General features: G+C 41.3%; 2 protein-coding genes across 2 annotated transcripts in view; both read right to left on the bottom strand.

Moving 5' to 3' along the window:
• LOC311041053 (uncharacterized protein) overlaps positions 1–22,622 on the bottom strand; it is a gene marked incomplete at its 3' end in the record, with an annotated part of 464,158 nt that overhangs the window by 143,551 nt on the left and 297,985 nt on the right. The window lies entirely within an intron of this gene.
• On the bottom strand, positions 1,446–3,172 carry LOC311040966 (uncharacterized protein; the record flags this gene model as incomplete). The annotated part of the gene is made up of 3 exons (XM_084051405.1): positions 1,446–2,282; positions 2,403–2,703; positions 3,042–3,172. The coding sequence occupies 3 exons, from the start codon at positions 3,170–3,172 to the stop codon at positions 1,446–1,448; spliced, it is 1,269 nt and encodes a 422-aa protein (XP_083907531.1).

Consider the following 22,622-nt stretch of genomic DNA (forward strand, 5'->3'; position numbering starts at 1 on the left):
CGATGTCAGTCATCTCCGCATACGGAGATTCCAAACCTTTCGTGCCGGATCCGAAAAACTGTGTATCGGGTCGGGTCGAGGCCTAGCTAAGATCGTAGGCAGCTTCAATTAGTAGTCAGGACTCCGCATATGGAGATTCCGAACCTTTCGCGTTGGTTCCGGAAAACCACATATGTGACTGGGTCCAATGGTTTATGCCGCATGTAGGCATTTTTCATTTTTCATTTTTTTACAGATTATTAAAGTAGAGAATATAACCTTTCATATGATGTATCATTCATTGAAATTGGACAATTTTTAAAGAAGTTGTGACTATTTGAATCTTGTTGAACCTTAAACCCCAAAGCAGAGAAATTGCCCTGCAAAGATCCTAGACTTTTTAACACTTCAGAGGCCCAGAAATGGGTGTGACAATGGGAGGGACAATAGGTACTCAACTCCACCCCTAATCACTCCCCCACCTCTAATCACTCCCCCACCCCTATTCACTCCCCCACCCCTAACCACTCCCCATACAGGAGTGACAATTAGCTGTCAACTCTAGAAACAGACTTGACCTGCTTTTAAATTTCTAAATGTACATTGAAACAGTACATTATGTGGCAGCTGGACATACACCAGGACACAATTCCCAAAGGGAAGAATAAAGTAACCTAGAACTCTGACATTTTTAAGCCTGTAGATCATCTGAACAAAACAAAAAAAAAGAATAAAAAAGAGAGAAGAATTGAACTAGTTTGTTTATTTTCACATAATTGATAAATGTCATCATGCTAACATTTCTGTAATAAAGTATGAAAACATATGGTCATAGGCATATACAATATTGCACTTTCCATGGGACTAAGGATAATAAAGAATATACAGTTTAATATTGCACCTTCCCTGGTTATTGTGGTAAAGACTCAAGTAGCAGTCAATATACTGTATTGTATGTGTAGGGGGCAAGTGGGAAGAGAGATCAAAACAAGAGAACAACAAAAAAGCCAAAAGAGTTATCTACATATTTACACTAGTACCTGAGATAAAAAAAAATATGACGATGGTGCCTGAGCATAGCAGCAATGTATACTGTGTGCAGTATGATATACATATGGACGTTAGTTAAGGTGCTAAAAAAAAAAGAAAAGCACAACAAAAAAACAAAATAAAGTCAGTGCTTTATACATGGGATTATGGTGCAAAATGTCAGTGCGTGTCGACCGCATAATCCACAAAGTAGCAGTTCCATGAGGGAGAAAAAATAAGTCACTTTTACCTGGTGTAGTCCACAGGTGGGTACAAGGAAGAGCAAAGTCCAAGTCATTTTGTCCCTGGTATAATCCACAGGTGTGTTCAAAAAAGGTTATTGTAGTAAAGAGTCAAATAGCAGTCAATATGAGGTTGATGAAGTGTAAACAGTTCTTCCTTGTGTAAAAGGATGCTGTGTTGGTGGGAGTGTAGAGCTATAATCGGACAGTCTTCTTCTTCTTCTGTGCTGTGGACTGTGGCTTAGGGCATGTGGTGTCTTTTGCATCATCAGCACAGAATTCTCTGATTTTGGTAAACAAATACTCCTGCCGTGCCATGTCAAGTCCAGGTGGGGGTTGCACCGGAACACCATCTGCTGGGGGGAGGACATCAGGGTCGATGAGCAGCTGAAACTGGATTACTTCTGAGTCACAGTATTTTTGGGCCAACACCACACCAGGCCTGGCTGAATCAAACCTGAAGTGTTGATAGCTCTTAATCTGTGGAAACTTGCGGAAGTAGGGACCACAATGCATCTGCCAGTCGTAGCCTTCAACCAGCACTGTGCCATCTTCCAGTCCTACAAGCTGGGAGAGGTTTACTCCCTTGACCTCAGAACTCTTAGTCATCACCGTAGCAATGTCTGCTAAGGTGTCCACTCTGCTCTTCCTGAAGACTTGCTTGAAGCGTCCAAAACACCAGTCTGGGCCAAACTTGGTGTGGCCGGCAATCAGGAGGTGCAGGCCCAGCGTCGTGTGAAGCTTGTGAATCGTCCGCCAGGCACAGTACCAGAGCATATAATTGTTCTTGTTTTGCCCACTGCAGTTGTCGCAATGAAGGTCCACGTGTGCTTCTCCAACTCCATAGTTCTTGAAAAAATGATGCACGTAGCTGATGACAGCATTGCTGCCTTTTCCTGATGCCATCCCTTCATCAATCAGGTAGTTCACTTGCTTCGTCAACCCTTCACAGTGGACACCGAAGAGGCCACACTTGCGTGCAGTGAGAAAAAACAGTGGGCTAACCTGAAGAGCAGAAGTAGGGTAGTGCACCTGAGAGGAGAGATAAAAAAAAACATGACATTAATATCAACATCCTAACTTGTGCTACCAATACAAACAAATCACAATCATGTCACAGGCATGTGAAAATAGAATTTGAATTAGTCTCACCTGTTGTGCAAAATCAAAGCTGTAGTGTATTGTGATGTTCTTGCTTGCAGGTGTGGAGGGGCCCAGAGATAGCTGCATGTCCTCACAGATCTTCTTAGAGGCAGCTGTCATCTGTTGGTACAACTCTCTCTCTTTTCGAGCACATGTCAGGTGATCGATTTGCTCTTGATGTTTTGCTGCTTTCTCCGGGTCATCTAGGTTGACACGGCGGAGCTGGTAGTTGTTTTTGTAGCATTGCCAACACAAATCTGTCCTGGGTTTGGAGGCTGTTATCTGAGGGAGGATCGCCTTCCACAGCCGTCTGAAGCAGCCGAGACCAACAACACGTTGTCCTGCAAAGACAGAATGTTTTTAATAATAAAGAATTAACTTTTTTTATCATACATTTACATATAATTATTTAAAAAATAGCCGATCTACAAGCTACAAAGACAAATATAACAAGCAATTTTGTAGCGTTGTCATGCATTATGTTGGTATTATTATCGGGTCATGCAGTTCTGGAACAGCATTCTTTGGACAGATGAAACTAAGATCAACCTGTACCAGAATGATGGGAACTGGGCTGGCTTTTTTAGATGTGTTTTGGCAAACTCTAATCTAGCCTTTCTATTCTTGAGGCTTATGAAAGGTTTGCACCTTGTGGTGAACCCTCTGTATTTGCTCTCGTGAAGTCTTCTCTTTATGGTAGACTTGGATAATGGTACGCCTACTTCCTGGAGAGTCTGTCTCACCTCAGTAGATGTTGTGAAGGGGTTCTTCTTTACCATGGCAATGATCCTGCGGTCATCAACCGCTGATGTCTTCCGTCTTAAGGCAGAAAGTCCTGCAAACAAACAACAACTGAAGACAGCTGCAGTCAAGGCCTGGGAAAGCATCAAAAAGGAGGAAACCCAGCGTTTGGTGATGTCCATGGGTTCTAGACTTCAGGCAGTCATCGCCTGCAAAGGCTTTTCAACAAAGTATTAAGAATGAACATTTTGTTTATGATTATATTCATTTGTCCAATTACTTAAGGTCCTTTAAAATGAGGGGATTATGTTTGAAAATTGTTGCAATTCCTAAACCCTTCTTTCAATTTTGTTGTAAATACCCTCAAATTAAAGCTGAAATTCTGCACTTCAATTGCATCTTGAGTGTTTCATTTCAAATCCATTGTGGTAGCGTACAGGGCCAAAATTATGAAAATTGTGTCACTGTCCAAATATTTCCGACCCTGACTGTATGCTGTATGCCAAGGAGGAAGCTGCATTGCACAGCCTTTACCATCAGGCTTCACAGAGCTCTGTTGTTACCAGGTTGGTCAAATTTGTGACTGACAGCAGACATGTTACTATATAGCGTCATTGCATTTTAGCCAATCAGACCTAGTGATGAATGTTTGTCATTGTAGATACTGGAATTAAACATAATGTGTTCAATATCATTAATACTCTGTATTTAACACTGTAAAGGAATCTGAAGTTCAAGACATACATGGAGACCCTCTACAGCCGGAGAGAGTGTTGGGCCCTCTGCTACAGGAACGCCTTGCCTGTAAGAGGAAACAACACCAACAACTTCTGTGAGGCTGCCATGAGGATTTTAAGGGACAAGATCCTACATCGCACCAAGGCATACAATGTACTGCAGCTTTTCGACTTCCTGGCAAACCGCTTGAGTGAGTACTACCAGGCCAAAGTAACTCATGCTGCCATTGGCCGTTGGGAAGCCTTCCAGAAGTCAAGGTTCCTGGTGAAGGACAACACTGTAAAACCTGAGGACATCCACCAGTTGAGTAGTACTTCTTTTTTTTAAACAAAGCCACATTGATTAGTGACTGAATAAATTCACCTGGAAAGGATGGAGGTGGAAAGAAGTTTCAGTGAATTAATACAAAAGTTTTTGTCTTTTCCACATAGATTGCTGCCAGCCACTTCAAAGTCCAAAGCTCCTCTACTCCTGGAAAGACCTACGATGTAGATCTTGACCTGGCAACATGCACCTGTCCAATGGGTAGCACTGGTGGGCCCTGCAAACACCAGGCTGCTGTTGTCCTCCAGCATAGAGTGTCATGTTCCAACTTCCTGCCACAGACAGCAGACGAGAAGGCAGAGCTACACTACATCGCAACTGGTAGTAAGTAAATATAAATTATATTTAACATCTAAACCCCTACATACTTTGTTGTACAGTGAATAGCGAAAATGGCACATCTAGAAGGTCACAAGAGCCTGACCTTGTAGATTTGCCATTTTAGTTTTTTGGGTGGAGAAAAGTAAAAGTCTACACCAAATGTCTTCGCCAAAAATAGCTGATCTACAAGCTCACAACGTGACGCGCTGTGAGCTTGTACACCCCCCCCCCCCCCCCCACACCGCATATGGATCCTGGGGTTCAATTGGGTAAGGTGATCAATTGTACTGTGATTTTAATGCATTTTATATACATTTTGTTCTATCATATTTGTAGGAGCCATTTATGATGGTGGCACATTAGGTAAGGTGTGTTGTATTATTATTGGACACTTGGTGGCAGTCTTCAGATGGACAGGTGTGTGTGTGTGTGTGTGTGTGTGTGTGTGTGTGTGTGTGTGTGTGTGTGTGTGTGTGTGTGTGTGTGTGTGTGTGTAATATATAGGGGCACAGGTGCAGTAATTGTGTAAGGACACATGTGAGGGAGCCAAACAGTTCTTAACAGAAACCATAACCATAATTTACATGTTAACTGCAATACTTCAATAAATACAACAAAACAGCAATAGTGACTGGACATCGATCTGTTGCTGTTTTTGTATCTACTCAGCGTAGGATAACTCCCTTACCCTACCTGTGTAGTAATGACAATAAAAACGGATGACAGCGGAATGTGCAATATTGCTTCATTTTTAGAACATCATCCTGTCCAGTTCTTTAAACCCTTGAGGGAGGTGCGCGAGCCCGAGCTTCAGCCAGAGACGGTGAGAGACGCGGACGTGGCCATTGACCCTGGCACCCTCTCCGTGGAGGAGAGCGTTGCTGAAGAGGCTCACTGGGCTGCTTCAGAAGAAGGTAATCAGTCAGACTGGATTATTTTAACTTTTAGGCCTGTTGTACAGTATTGCAGTGATAACATAATTACTCGCTCTTCTAAAAGTATGCATTTTGTTAACTGATTTTGTATTGTTTTCCAGCATCACGTGAAGCTGCAACAGCAGGACTTGCTGAGCTGTATGATGACTTGAAAGCTAAGGTCAGCAGCGACTCATCTTTGGCAGCTGCAGTAGCGGCTGCAGTCAAAGCCTACCAAAAAATAAAAAATCACACCCTGTGTGAAGGAAGCGGTGCCTTTGGGGCGGGGCTTAACTCATTTCAGTTCGTCCCTATTGGTGGTCTGAGTCCACTTACCAAATTTGTACTTGGTAGCATGCTGCAAACTGGAATGGCTGTTTAAATCCCAGCCAATGGGCAGACAGAGGGGGCGGGGCTTAAGTAATTACAGTTCGTCCCTATTGCTGGTTTTAGTGCATGTACAAAATTTGTACTCCGTAGCATGCTGCGAACTTGAGTTATGGCTGTTTGAAGGCCAGCCAATGGGAAGACAGAGGGGGCGGGGCTTCAGCAATTCATGCTGGTCCCTATTGGTGGTCTAAGTCCACATACCAAATGTGGACTTGGTGGCATGCTGCAAACTGGAGTTATAGCTGTTTAAAATCCCGTGCTCATTCATCCCAGGCTCAAACAAACGGACACACAGACAAAGTCATGTATAGAGCGGTTGGCACCGCTAAAAACAATCCAGTCAAAGTTACCACAGCCCTCCATATGTTTGGCCGCTACAATAACACCAGGTTGGCATCATACAGATCGGCAGCCATCCGTAGAGCTGCCAGGCATGCAGGGCCTGCAATCCATGTGGGGCCACCATCAATACGCAGGCGCAAGGTCCGCTTGGGGGGAAGGCGTCGCCTAAATGCTGGACGTCCTGTCAAGGTCCTGACTGGACCTGACCACGGCTACAGCCATCCAAGACGGTCCGAACGAGAGCTCCCCATTTTCTGGCACACTCTGTTGCAGAGAGCAAAAGGCACCCAAAGTGATTGCTCATTGAGTCTAGAGAAGTAGTTTGACAGGTATCTGGGCAGGCGCACTGATCCTCTGAGCATCTTGAAGACCAGATCCGTGGCGATATGTTGCATGCTGTCTTCTACTGTACCTTGAGCCAACCCCGACAGTTCACTTGAGTGAGGGTTAGGCCAAATAGTTGTCTTGTTAGTTTGCTTTTACTGTTAAAGTAATACTAGGTAACGTTTTCAGTAAAACTAAAGTTAAATTGTATATCTTTTGTGAGTGGCAAATGTTTCACAACACCCACTCCATGAATTTCACCCCCGAAAGCCTTTTATTTATATATTTTCTATTGAACGCTGTCGAGCATGACTTTCCCTCGAAAATGACATCACCTGGCCAGAAAATGGAAGCGGAAATGCACCAGGTTCCTGTTTGGCCAGGAACTACCGCGCCGGTTTCCTGTTTGGCCAGGAACTACCGCGCTAATAACAAAAGGAAACTCACGCTGATTTTAAGAGATTGTATGATTTGAAGAACGAAAAAAAAAACAGAAAAAGAAAACACAGCTCACGGTAACTAATGCTCCACTGGCTAAGAGAAACGATCCACAGATCGTATAAAACTATTAAAAGAACGCTTTTTGAAACACTTCCGTCTTCCGGTGAAAACGAATGGAATTCTGGGTGACGCAGTAATAAAGAAACGGCCTGCAGTGACGGTAATGACCAGCAGAGGCTGCTAAAAGTCGTTTTTTGGAAATTTGCACAGAACAACTTTAACAAATGTGGTGTGCTCTTAACTTCTTAGCTCTGTGCCATTTGACCTCAGACTGCCATGTTGTGTTCAGATCCCTCTGTATACCTTCCAAACAGGGTGCTGCTGGTGTAAACTAGACATGCTGCCTCAGATTATTATTTGTGCCTAAAACAATGTTGGCCTGAAGCTGTCTGGCCCTTAGCTGCTGTACAAACTACCACATAAATCCTGTTTTTCAGAGACGAATAAAGATCCTAATTCTGTAGACGTGTTATTTCATGTACTTATCTTTTGTGCCAGATGTTACACTAATCAGAAGATTCTCTGTTCAGCCTAATGGTTGTATATGGACCATTCATCCCTGATGGTGCTCCCTGACCATGCATTGATTCAGTAATACACCAAGGTGCATTCTGTTGTATTATTTAAGTATCATGTTCTTTATTGCGTGTGGATAATCAATTTAACCACCCACACTTGGTTGTGCAGCATTGCGAATGACAAAACTAGCAGACCTACAAGCTCACAACACATGGGTGTTTTGTGAGACAGAGGCTAAGGAAGAGTGGGGATCTTGATGTAAAATTGTGTAAAAAAAAAATGGAAAAGCGGTATTAAGTAATTTAAAGCATAGACTATACATGATTGAACATTTTGAAATTAAGGTCTAATATTGCTTCAAACCCTGTATATCCAATGATTTTGGGCATGAACAAGCATTTCAAGGGTAAATGTAAGTATGATAATGATGTACTGTGCATGTTCACATTATTTATATATATATATATAAATAATGTGAACATGTGAACATGCACAGTACATCATTATCATACTTACATTTACCCTTGAAATGCTTGTTTATATATATATATATATATATATATATATATATATATATATATATATATATATATATATCTATCTATCTATCTATCTATCTATCTATCTATCTATCTATCTATATATATATATATATATATATATATATATATATATATATATATATATATATATATATATATATATATATATATATATATATATATATAATATATATATGCAATCAAGCCAGCAGAGAAACAATGAAGACCATCATTATATACTCCATAATATTAATACTCCATATCACAAGTTGGCTGGCATATCATTAATTGGCCTACATAAAAGATTAGTGTATTTTTTAGCAGTTAAACGGATCAATGTACAGACAGTCCAGCGAAGTGGAAACGTGTGTATGTGCCATCATTTATTATTTATTATTATGAATGAATGTATTATTATTTAAACTAATTTGTAATAAAAAAATAAAACATGACGTTCTGAATGGAGGTGGTCGCAGTGAAACCGTACTGCTGTGGTCACGTAGCATGGAGAAATTATTTTCTAAGACTACGTTTGACGTTAATAAATACATTAGATATTGCAGAAGGACAAAAGGGGCGGCGTTTGCCTGCGTCACCAGGGCGTTTGAGAAGCGCGGGCGGGGTTTGAGCAGCGGGGGTGGGGTTTTCCAAGACCTGGCGTGTGTGTGTGTGTGTGTGTGTGTGTGTGTGTGTGTGTGTGTGTGTGTGTGTGTGTGTGTGTGTGTGTGTGTGTGTGTGTGTGTGTGTGTGTGTGTGTGTGTGTGTGTGTGTGTGTGTGTTAATGTGTGTGTGTGTGTGTGTGTGTGTGTGTGTGTGTGTGTGTGTGTGTGTGTGTGTGTGTGTGTATGTTCAGATGAATTAAAAGCTTTATAAAAACATTGTTCAAACTGTCACCGGAACCGGAAACCAGTGGAAGCCTCTGTAACAGTTGATCTGCGTTGTGTTGTGTGAATGAATGAAGTTCCAGACCCTCTCTTTGTTGACAGTTTATTCTTGGCCAAATCTGGTAAGAATAGACACAGTTTTCTGGTCAGACACCTCTTTTGGTGTAACACACGCCTCAGCAGCACGTCTTGGGCAAATCTAATCAAGACTGGCACCTCTCTAACATGGACACCTGTGTTACTCAATAAGGTGCCGCCCACTAACCAATAAGAAATGCCCTTACTTAGGGAGCAAGTGGAACCCACTAATCTCTGTTACACCTCCAGGCTATAGCTACGACGTGCAGGTCTGTTTGTGTTTGTTACGTGTTGCTAGAAGTGCTATTGGAGGGTAAGTAAGTATGCTGTGTGACACTGTGTGACACTGTGTGTGTGTGTGTGTGTGTGTGTGTGTGTGTGTGTGTGTGTGTGTGTGTGTGTGTGTGTGTGTGTGTGTGTGTGTGTGTGTGTGTGTGTGTGTGTGTGTGTGTGTGTGTGTGTGTGTGTGTGTGTGTGTGTGTGTGTGTGTGTGTGTGTGTGTGTGTGTGTGTGTGCGTGGTGAGTCACAACACAGAGCTATTTAACTCTTATTTTAAACAAAGTAAATCACATACTCTGCCTTTAAACTCGTCTTCACTCTAAACATGTTGAAAATGTGTAAAAATAGCAGATCTACAAGCTCGCACCGCGTCCCCGCATTGTGAGCTTATAGATCTGTTATGTTTGATGCTTTTGTGTGACTGACATGATGACAGCCACACACACACACACACACACACACACACACACACACATACAGCTAAACAACGTTTTATAAAACATTTGAAGTGAGAAATAGACATTGGTGGAAAAAGTACTCAAATGTTTTACTTGTGTAAAAGTACCAATACTGCAATATAAAAATGCTCCGTTACAAGTAAAAGTCCAGAATTCTAAATTTACTTGAGTAAAAGTACAAAAGTATTGGCATCAAAATGTACTTAAAGTACCAAAAGTAAAAATAGCCGGGAAAAAAATAGCCGATCTACAAGCTCACAACGCGTCGCGTCGCGACGCGTTGTGAGCTTGTATATCTGCTATTTTCAAATAGCCTATAGGTATAAAATAGGGCTAAAGTGGTTCATGTATGTTTCATTATATCATAGTTTACATCTGAAAAGTAACTAGTAACTAAAGTTTTCAAGTAAATGTAGTGGAGTAAAAGTACAACATTTGCTTCTGAGATGTAGTGGAGTAGAAGTAAAAGCATTGGAAATTGGAAATGCTCAAGTAAAGTACAAATACCTCAAAATTGTACTTAAGTACAGTACTTAAGTACATGTACTTAGTTACTTTCCACCACTGGAAATAGATGATGCAATAACCAAAAAGTGATTCTATTTGGTCCTCTCTTCTACACCTCCTTGTTTGTCGCGGCGTGGTTTCGTCGGTTAAAAGTTTTTTTCTCAACTGATTCTTGCTGCTGGGGGTCCCCTCTTAAAGGACGACTTCACCGCTTTTCAACCTGTCTTCATATAATTGGTCCTCACTAAAGCTCATGATAAAATGGTACAATTTTTTTCTAATTAGTCTGTGTCTCCGAGGAGGGCTGTAGACAGTTCAGAAACCCGTCTACCAGTGACATCATCGTTAGACATGATTTTTATTTTCCAACAAGATTTCACATTTTTTATTTAGATTTTTATTAACACGAGAACAATGGCTTCTATCATTGCATTGCAACTTTCCAGGAATAGAAAGCCTTCAGTTTCTATTAGCTTGGATTCCCCATTGATGATGTCACTGGTAGACGGGACTCTGAACTGTCCACAGCCCTCCTCTGAGACACAGACCGAGTAGAAAAAAATTGTACCATTTTATCATGAGTATTAGTGAGGACCTATTATATGAAGATAGGTTGAAAAGCGGTGAAGTCGTCCTTTAAGGATTCAAGAGGGTGCCCGGTGAAATCCCTTGGGCATTTTTTTCATATGATTTACTGTGCATAACATGTCATAAATCAACATTTTTAATGGATTTTGGTGCTTCGGGTGTGAAGGAGTTAAATATCTATGAAATGTTCTAATGTGAAATCAAAAAAACAAATTTTACACATCCACGTTCATTGATAAACACTGTAGAAATCAAACTTGATGCGCTAAATCAATATTTTTTTGCATAAAATGCCATAAAAAAACGTTGTTTGTTTTGGGCATTTAAGGGTTGATGACTAAAAGATGGTTGGCCTCAAAGGGTTAATATGCATTCATCCAAAAGGAAACATGACCAGTTCCACTATTAGACTTAGTAGAAAGCAGGTCTGATCGCATTTGATTTGATTTCTGTGCATGTTCTATTTCACAATATCACAGTTTAAAGATTAAGTTGTTCTGGGAATGAAGGGGTTAATATTTAAAAGCACATCCACTTACATGGATACACTACACACTGTAGAAAGCACATTTTAAGCAATTAGATCAAGTATTTTGCATGAAATACCATAGGCATAGAAGTCTATTTTGGGTGATTTTTTTTTTGTGTTTTGGGCATTAAGGGGTTAATAATAAAAAAATGCCCAAGGGATTTCACTGGGCACCCTCTTGAATCCTTAAGAGGGGACCCCCAGCAGAGGGGAACCCCAGCAGAGGGGACCCCCAGCAGCAAGAATCAGTTGAGAAAAAAACTTTTACCGACGAAACCACGTTCATCCAAAAATCCCCCTTTGACTCCCGGACTAACACCTCCTTGGCCTCTGCAGTTCGTTGGAGCAACTCGTATCGCGGCCCGCCATTTTAGCGTAGGATAACCGGACGCTCAAAGTGACTATACTGGCCAATCACAGCGCTCACACAGCGCGTTGACTACTGGCCCAATCACAGCGCGTCTTTTCTAAGACCTGTCAGAATCTAGTTGTCCCGCCCCCCCCAGCTGCCTCTGATTGGACTACCGAACCGAACAAATTGTACAATTGTACAATTTGTACACTCTCAGAGTTAAGTTGACATTGGTTTTACAACATTAATTGGGGTCCCAGAGATAGAAATGCCATTAAATGGGGGTCCGTAGCCCTAATGCATGTCTAACTGGGGGGTCCTTAAAATGTATCTTTTCAAATGGGGGTCCGCGGGCTAATAAGTGTCAATTTGGGGGTCCTTGACATGAAAAAGTTTGAGAACCACTGGTCTATGGGTATTATAGGGTACTCCGGCGCTCTATAGAATGGGGGGCGAGTGTGTTTTGGGGCGAGTCGTCCGGTTACCTTATGGAATACTTTCATTTGCTTTCCTAGGCGAACCTGTCCGCCCAGACCAACACTTATGGAATACTGTCATAAGCAAGGAAATACTTTGTTTTGTTGTTACCGTTGGGTCAGTTTATCTATTTATGTATTAAGTAGCCGTGTAATAAGCGGGATAATGTATGGTGAGGTGGTCATTATTGAAAAAATCACACCCAGTGTGAAGTGGGCGGTGTCTGGTCATCACAACATGACTCACTTAAAAAAAAGAATAAATTACTTTTTCCAAGTCCATACTGCTATTCATAGGGCTGCACATGTGTCATGTGTTTCGCTAGCCAATCACAGTCCTGAATTTGCAAAGTCAGCCAATCACATTACAGCTAGTGGTGATGACACTAGCTGTAATGTGATTGGCTGACTTTGCAAAAGTATCGATTTGCATTAACAAAGGGGTGTAGACTGCGTTGTAGACTATTGGCCAATCACGGTGCAGGATGGGCTGAAGGGCTTGCATAATGTCTTTAGCGTACATAAGATGTTGTTAATGTATAATGTATTGATCATACAGACAATGTTATTAACATATAATGTCTTTATCGTACATAAGATGTTGTTAATGTATAATGTATTGATCATACAGACAATGTTTTTAACACAATAATGTCTTTATCGTACATAAGATGGCGTTCCCCAAGAGATGGATTTATTGGACGAAGCCAGAGACGGACAGCGTTGCGATGCAGCCTCCACTGTCCAGCCTCCAGGACTCCACGCCTGTCGCCGCGGTAACCATCTTAAAATCACCTCGTTTTGATTATATAATTATAATCATGAATCATTTTCTCCGCCAGTTTTCGTTCTCGTCCTTCCGTGTGTCCGTGTGTCCACCGAGCTAACATTGGTCAAGCTTCACGTGACACGTGACAATATGTTGAAAGGGTGTGCTTTGATTGGCTAGCGAGACGCATGATGAAATAGAGACCTATAAATAGGTGTGTCACTTCAGAAGATCATTTATATCTTTTGAAGTGAGGTAAGACAGGATTAATCAGGAACAGTACTGGAGGAGACCTGTGCTCCGAGGAGCACTTTTTCTAGTTGTATTATGTTTTTATTCAATATATTAATTCAATATTATATTATATCTTATCTTAATACGATTGGTCCAATTGAATCAATTATATGAAGATTAAAGACGGGGTGCTGTGATTCCCCCCCTCCTAAAACATAATCATCAGGTATTATGGTTATACTAGGAGGAAGATTATTTTCAAAAAAGTGTACAGAAATTGTTAAAATTGTTTTTATGTGGACACGCCTCCAGTTCATTAAGTATACCTCGTTCTCACCTTAGCACCTCCTCCACCACCTTAGCACCACCCACCTGTCCTAGTTCCTCCTCCTCCTCATGCCCACACCTGTTGTGTTATGATAATGAGGGGGAGGGTATGTTTTTACCTGGTCACTAAAGCGCTGTTTTTCTATTGGCACGTTTGACCCTCAAGGTTTCAGCCTCCAGGTAGAAACTCAAAATAGTCAGAGAAGACATAAAACACCATACAAACACCACCAGGGGGCTTAATGAAGTTCTATCAACCTCATAGACACATGAAAAACAGAAAAAGTGCAAAAACATGGTACCTCTTTAAGTAAAAAATGGATGAAGTGCTTCTTTAAGTGGTTAATGGAGCACAGAAGATAATTATCATTTTAATTCATTATAATAATTGATTGAGTGTTTGTCTCTTTGTTTGTTGTAACCAGAATGGCAGGGGCGTGGCTAACAGAGCCAGGGGCGTGGCTAGCGGAGCTAGGGGCGTGGCTAACAGAGCCAGGGGCGTGGCTAACGGAGCCAGGGGCGTGGCTAACGGAGCCAGGACAAACAGGGTGCATACTGGAAATGCCGCACAACGGTACGTAAATGTGACAACCGCACACTGTCTGTCTGTCTGTCTGCCTGCCTGCCTGTCTGTCTGTCTGCCTGTCTGTCTGCCTAGTATGGTAGTGTAGTTCAGACTCTATATCACATTCAGGAGGTGTAGTTCTAGACTCTATAGAACAGGAGGTGTAGTTCTAGACTCTATAGAACAGGAGGTGTAGTTCTAGACCCTAACGGGTCCATTTGGTTCCATTTGTACACTCTCAGAGTTACATTGACATAGATTTTACAATATGAATTGGGGTCCCAGAGATAGAAATGCCATTAAATGGGGGTCCGTAGCCCTAATGCATGTTAAACTGGGGGGTCCTTGAAATTAAAATGGTTGAGAATCACTGCTAGAGAGCCGTAAAAATCTTCTCTTATGGGGGGTCCCTGGCATACATTTTTCAAATGGGGGTCCGCGGGCTGATAAGTGTCAATTTGGGGGTCCTTGACATGAAAAAGTTTGAGAACCACTGGTGTAGATGGAGGTGTAGTTCAGACTCTATAGAACAGGAGGTGTAGAAGGAGGTGTAGTTCAGACTCTATAGAACAGGAGGTGTAGAAGGAGGTGTAGTTCAGACTCTATAATGTGTCTATAATGTGACTCTACAGAACAGGAGGTGTAGTTCTAGACTCTACAGAACAGGAGGTGTAGTTCCAGACTCTACAGAACAGGAGGTGTAGTTCCAGACTCTACAGAACAGGAGGTGTAGTTCAGACTCTACAGAACAGGAGGTGTAGGAGGAGGTGTAGTTCAGACTCTATAGAACAGGAGGTGTAGGAGGAGGTGTAGTTCAGACTCTATAGAACAGGAGGTGTAGGAGGAGGTGTAGTTCAGACTCTATAGAACAGGAGGTGTAGGAGGAGGTGTAGTTCAGACTCTATAATGTGTCTATAATGTGACTCTACAGAACAGGAGGTGTAGTTCTAGACTCTACAGAACAGGAGGTGTAGTTCCAGACTCTACAGAACAGGAGGTGTAGTTCAGACTCTACAGAACAGGAGGTGTAGGAGGAGGTGTAGTTCAGACTCTATAGAACAGGAGGTGTAGGAGGAGGTGTAGTTCAGACTCTATAGAACAGGAGGTGTAGGAGGAGGTGTAGTTCAGACTCTATAGAACAGGAGGTGTAGGAGGAGGTGTAGTTCAGACTCTATAGAACAGGAGGTGTAGGAGGAGGTGTAGTTCAGACTCTATAGAACAGGAGGTGTAGGAGGAGGTGTAGTTCAGACTCTATAATGTGTCTATAATGTGACTCTACAGAACAGGAGGTGTAGTTCTAGACTCTACAGAACAGGAGGTGTAGATGGAGGTGTAGTTCTAGACTCTACAGAACAGGAGGTGTAGATGGAGGTGTAGTTCTAGACTCTACAGAACAGGAGGTGTAGATGGAGGTGTAGTTCAGACTCTACAGAACAGGAGGTGTAGATGGAGGTGTAGTTCTAGACTCTACAGAACAGGAGGTGTAGATGGAGGTGTAGTTCTAGACTCTAGAGAACAGGAGGTGTAGATGGAGGTGTAGTTCTAGACTCTACAGAACAGGAGGTGTAGATGGAGGTGTAGTTCAGACTCTACAGAACAGGAGGTGTAGATGGAGGTGTAGTTCTAGACTCTACAGAACAGGAGGTGTAGAAGGAGGTGTAATTCAGACTCTATAATGTGTCACACTCCAGGCCAGCAGAACAGGACGTGAGAGGGATCATCAGGAAACTGCTGGGAATCGGCGAACCGATCCCGGGTCACGTCGCGCCAGCGCCCATTCGGAGATGCCACGCGGCCGGCGGCGAAGCGCGTTCGTCCAATCGCGCGGCGGACGGAAGCAGTCCGCGGGGCGGCGGCCGATCCACGGGCACGGTGCCAACGCAGCAGCCTGCTTCCAACGGGTCTGTTGCTTGTGTTTACTGTATTTATGTCTTTATATGTCTTTATATGTCTTTATATGTCTTTATATGTCTTTAAATGTCTTTATGCACACGCCGTAGTGTCATCAGTGGGTGGTACCTAGGGGGGCGGAGTTTGGCTCGGGGGGGAAACACAGATTTCCCCCACAGCTGGTACAGACAGAGGGATTTGAGGTTTTTCAAACTCATACCAATTTAACCCATTGAGACCTGAAGCCGATTCTACATGTCTCCTAAATCTCAACAGTTTTCTGAAAAACGTATGTTTCTATATCAGTGGTGCTCAATCTTTTTCCATGTCAAGGACCCCCCCCCAAAATGATATGTATTTGGCCCGCGGACCCCCCATCAAAATATCTTGTTCCGGGGACCCCCCCCCAGAAGCAAAGATTTGAGTTAAAAATGTTCGCTTTTAAAAATATATATATTCAAAGATCTGCACACATTTTCACGATTTTTCAAAAATAGCAGATCTACAAGCTCGTAGCGCAGCACTTCCAAGCACAGGAGACATCGACGCCATTACAGTTTGGAAACGCAGTTCAACATGGCAGAGATTTACACACAACACAAGCCAAACCCTAGACTATCCTTGTTTTAAAAACCTACAGAAAACACAATTGTAAATCTGGAAATGAACACTGGAGCTGGAGACGTGTTTTTGAAAAAATATTGGAAAAAAAAGAACCCAAGATATCATTACCTGAAGATGTGCAGCTCCATCCACTACTTGTTTAACTTAGAACTAAAAAAGGCTATATCTCTCTTCCTATTAAGCACTTTTTGTTTTCTGTGAAAAAAAAACTTTTCAGAATCAATTCTGAAATAATTCTGGCGATCCTGGCACTCAGTGAGTTAATGGCTGTTGGGCTTTGATATTATGGTACGTTTAAAGGTAGGGTAAGTGATATTTTTGGGTTAAAACAAAAAGTATTTTGTTAAAAGGTTAAAGCACTATATTGTGATGGTAATCATTGCTATAGAGCAGGGGTTTTCAACCTTTTTCGCGTCAAGGACCCCCAAATTGACACATATTAGCCCACGGACCCCCATTTGAAAAGATATGCCAGGGACTCAACCATTTAGGTTTATTGGGGGGTCCCAATCTAGACTGTATCATCACCATTAGTGTTCATTTAACTCTGAGAGTGTACAAATGGAACCAAATGGACCCTAACGGGTCCATTTGGTTCCATTTGTACACTCTTAGAGTTACAGACATATAAGGGTCAATTTGGTTCCTAATTATTAATTTGGCTGGGGACCCCCTGGAACCCCCTCAAGGACCACTGGTTGTCCCCGGACCACTGGTTGAAAACCACTGCCTCTATAGCAATGAGTACTATCAGAATATAGAGCTATTTAACACTTATTTTAACCAAAGAAAAAAACAACAACTTACCTGTAATTGATCATGATTTGATTTGATTTGATTTGATTTGATTTGATGTCTTGTAATAGTGTCTCTACCAGGCGATTAAACACTGTGCATGTGTAAACATGTTTTGTAACACGGAGGGCAGGGACGTGCACAGATAGACTCTAGGTGGCGCTAGAGCACCTGCCCTTTGCCCTCTTGACCAGAAGTGCCCTTTTTTTAAAAAAGGGCACTTTTTTTCAGTTTACATCAGGGGTCTTCAACAGGGGGTCCGGGACCCCTAGGGGGTCCTCAGAGTTACTACAGGAGGTCCGCCAAATCTTTATGTGATACGATTTTTCTTTTTACCATAACCACTCGAAACCTAGCATCCCTTTTCTGAGGAGAACTTTAGCCAGAAATAGCAGATCTACAAGCTCACAACGCCTCGCGGCTTGTAGATCGGCTATTTTTGGCAAAGAGGTATAGGTGTAAAGGGAAAAAAGAGCAGACCAAGTAAAAAAAAAAAAGTATAATTTACTTGAGCACCTGCCCCTCAAAATGTCTGTGCACGCCACTGACGGAGGGAGACGAGAGGTAGAGCCCTGCGCGGGACTATTTTCTTAGTCCCGCGTTTGACCACTCCCGCACGTTCCCGCATTGATTTTTTTTCCTGACCGCCCGCAGTTAACCCTTTAAGACCTGGGACGCGTCTGTGTCGCATTTTTTAGACTTTACAGATTTTAGACTTTGGCTATTCAAAAATAGCAGATCTACAAGCTCATAGCGCTATGAGCGAGTGCCGCGCTATGAGCTTGTAGATCTGCTATTTTTGAAAAATCGTTATTTTTTTTTGCAAATCTTGAGATTTGAGTTAGAAAAGCGAACATTTGTAACTCAAATCTTTGCTTCTGGGATTCAACAGTTTTTTGAAAAAACGTATGTCGCCATAATATCAGTGGTTGTTTTTTCCATGTCAAGGACCCCCAAAATGACGTGTATTTGGCCACGGACCCCCATCTAAAAATATATGTTCCAGGGACCCCCGGAAGAAAAGATTTGAGTTAAAAATTTTCGCTCTAAAACAATATATATATTAAAAGATTTGCACACATTTTCACGATTTTTCAAAAATAGCAGATCTACAAGCTCGTAGCACGGCACTCGGTGCCACGCTACGAGCTTGTAGATCTGCTATTTTTGAATAGCCAAAGTGTAAAATAATGCTTTTTAGCTCTAATCAAAAAGTGACACAGATGCTTCTTCAGGGCTTCAAGGGTTAATTACTGACCGCCGCTCCCTCCCGCAGGAAAAAAATAAATCCCATTTTGTCCCGCGCCATCCCGCGGGTTCCTTTTAACGTTTACTCCCGCATCATCCCGCGGGTTAATTTTATCATTAAATATTAAATAGCACAAATTAACCCGCGGGACCCACACGGAAAGGAAATATATGAACATATATGCCAATATATGGTAGGTATATGCAGAATATATGCCGCTTATATGTCATATTCAGGCTCATATATGTGCATATATGTTGACATATAGGGAATATATGTTCTATATATGTCCACATATATGCCACAATCAGGTTCATATATTTGCATATATGTCACAAATGCCTAAACATTAAACAGTAAACCCGAACCAAACCCGCACCCTAACCCTAACCACACGCGGATGCCACATAGTCGGAGAAAAGGTCTGTCGGATTAACGCATGCCTCCCCCATATATAGCTAATATATATTTGACTTTTTGCATATATGTCATACATAATGCCTATATATATATATATATATATATATATATAACTCATATACCTATATCCCTTTTTTATTTGCAAGGTAATATGTGCATATCAGTCCAAAGTTATATAAGAAAATGAATTCATTATTGTACGTATTTCCATCCAATGTAGATTTTGGTTTGTGGATTGTGGAAGATATAATATAAAGACAATATTGTTTAATTAGGTCTGCTGCCACTCTTATTTATTTAAAAACACAACTAAAGACCTTTCTGTTTTCCATTGCCTTCTAGAGGCACAACAATTTAAAATGGTTTACATGATGTGAACATCATCATCGTTATCAGTTATTATCATCATTAGTAGTTTTATCCTTCAACTTCTTGTTTATTTTACCCCAAAATGACTGCTATACAGGTTTTGTAGCAATTTGTAGCAATTATAGAAATATTAGACCTTAATTGTCGAATGTTTAAGAATGTTCTAATCAGGATGCGCTAAAACCCGCAATATTTATATATAAAACATTTTCTTTATTATATAAAACATTACATAGCCTACGGAAAAAGAATGAGAGCGCGAGAGATAGAAAGAGAGGCCGTGTCACGGCCATATAAGGACATCAACAATATTTTTATATATATATATATATATATATATATATATATATATATATATATATATATATATATATATATATATATATATATATATATATTCACAAACCTGTCTCCTCTGCATTTGATAGTGTTTATAACAAGTGACCACACAAACACATGACATAACTTGGGCAAGTTTGCTTATTTTTATTAGCCCATAAAACAAATAGAACAAGCAGGGTTAGGTGTGTTACATCATCCGGTTTACTGTGGGACGGTGCGGGATTTTTGCAGGCCCCGCAGGTTCTTGTATTCTTGTATTTGTTTCACAGAGGATAAGGTTTGAAATAAGTTCAGGGTTAGGCATAGTTTTACTGAGGTTACGTTTAGGAATAAGGTTATGTGTTTGGCAGCGTTTTTACTGAGGTTACATTTAGGAATACCAGGTGAATCCCCGGCGGGTTTGCCCCGGGGCGACTGTGTTTTGGGGCGAGCGTTTTGGTATTCTGACGGAGATGGAAAGAGGGAAACAGATCTCCGGGTCTCAGTGGTGCTTGTGCTGAAACTTGACTCATGCAACAAGATATAAGGATAATCAAATCAAACTTTATTTATATAGCACATTTACAACAGCTCAAAGCCAACCAAAGTGCTGAACATGGTTAAAATAAGGTAAATTAGACACAAAGAGGCATCAACAAATGATATATACACAGGACCAAAAACAAGAGAAAAACAAAAGAGAAACAAAACAATGCAGAGTTAGGACAGAACAGGATAGCTAAATGCGACTAAAAGCAAGAGAGAATAAGTGAGTTTTTAGTAAGTTTTTAAAAGCCCCAATCGACTGGGCAGATCTAATGGGGAGGGGCAGCAAATTCCAGAGCCTGGGGCCCGCAGCCGCAAAAGCACGGTCATCCCTACTCCTCAAATTGGTCGTATGAGGGACCAGCAGTAGCTTATCCGCAGACCTCAAGGCCCTGGTTGGAATATAGGCAGTGGTGGAAAGTAACTAAGTACATTTACTTAAGTACTGTACTTAAGTACAATTTTGAGGTATTTGTACTTTACTTGAGTATTTCCAATTTCCAATGCTTTTACTTCTACTCCACTACATCTCAGAGGCAAATATTGTACTTTTACTCCACTACAATTATTTGAAAACTTTAGTTACTAGTCACTTTTCAGATATAAATTATTACATTATAAAACATACATTTACCAATTTAGCCCTATTTTATACCTAGGCTATTTGAAAATAGCCGATCTACAAGCTCACAACGCGTCGCATCGCGACGCGTTGTGAGCTTGTAGATCTGCTATTTTCAAATATTTAGTACTTTTACTTTTGGTACTTTAAGTACATTTTGATGCCAATACGTTTGCACTTTTACTCAAGTAAATGTTTAATTCTGGACTATTACTTGTAACAGAGTATTTTTAAGTAAAGAATTTGAGTACTTTTTCCACCACTGAATATAGGGCTCAATTAGGTCAGAGAGATAGGAGGGGGACAGGCCGTGAATGGTTTTAAATCAAATAAAAGAACCTTAAAATCAATTCTAAAATGAACCGGGAGCCAACGAAGAGTGGCCATAGGACTTGTGTTATGTGGTCGCGTTTTTTAGTGCCGGTGAGGAGGCGGGCGGCTGCGTTCTGGACCAGCTGTAGACCCTAAGTGAAGCCTGATCAATGCCAGATATAAGGATAATCTGATAAACCACATGAACCCCAGTTTACGTATTCTGGGGGGGAACATAAACCAAACATTGCCAATCTAGCTCACAGTTACAACGCGTCGCGTTCCGACGCGCTGTGAGCTCATAGATTGGCATTGTTTGGTCCTTTTAGTCTCTCATATCTTAATAAGTCAACTTTTCCGAGGGCGAATGTACGCTTGTGTTCCAGCTGTCCTTCTGATGGATTTTTCTTGGCTGTCAATGTTTCTATCGTCCATAAAATAGCTCTGAAAGTGATCCAAACGATTGTGTATGACATAGATATTCAACTGGCGGCCCCGTGCGGCCCGCGAGAAGCTTCCTTGTGGCCCCTGGCCATATTCCAAAAAAAATAAAAAAATAAATAAATCTTGTTTTTTTTTTTGTTTTTTTTTCATAATTATTATTTATGTAAATATATGTTTGTTTTTATGTTATCAAAGTTAAAACAGTACAAATTATTTATCCTTCATTAGTTCTTGAAAGGCCATCTTTCATTGGAACTTAACTTACAACCTTAAATAGAACCGAATTAGACCCGAATTAGACCCGAATTAGACCGAAATAGACCGAATTAGACCCGAATTAGACCCGAATTAGACCGAATTAGACCGAATTAGACCGAATTAGACCCGAATTAGACCCGAATTAGACCGAAATAGACCGAATTAGACCGAATTAGACCCGAATTAGACCGAATTAGACCCGAAAATTGTGTGCACGCACGCACGCACGTGCATGTGCGCGCACTGTGTGGCCCCCAACTCCAAACTATTTTACAGTTGTGGCCCCCTGCCTAATCTAGTTGAATACCCCTGGTGTATGATGTAACTCTATGAGGCAGATTGTTCTGTTTTACCCCAAGCTAACATGGAATGGGGCGTTCCCGTCTATCTCCGTGTGTATCTATGGTCTGTTCTGTTTACTATACTTATGTCTTCATATTTATGGTCTGTTCACACTGTTTTAGACATTTATGTTCATTCATTTAGTAATTCATAAATTATTCACATCAGTGCTTCTCAAACTATTTCGTGTCGAGGACCCCCAACTTTCATATGTAATTGGCTGCGGACCCCCGTCTGAACATGCTGTTGGTAAAAAAATGCTGTTGGTGTTACAACATACCAAATGCACATATACAGATGTGCCACTTCAAAACTTCACACGTTACTGTTCTTT

This window comes from Gymnoscopelus microlampas, assembly GCF_963454915.1.
Source record: "Gymnoscopelus microlampas genome assembly, chromosome: 24".
NCBI classification, from domain to species: domain Eukaryota; kingdom Metazoa; phylum Chordata; class Actinopteri; order Myctophiformes; family Myctophidae; genus Gymnoscopelus; species Gymnoscopelus microlampas.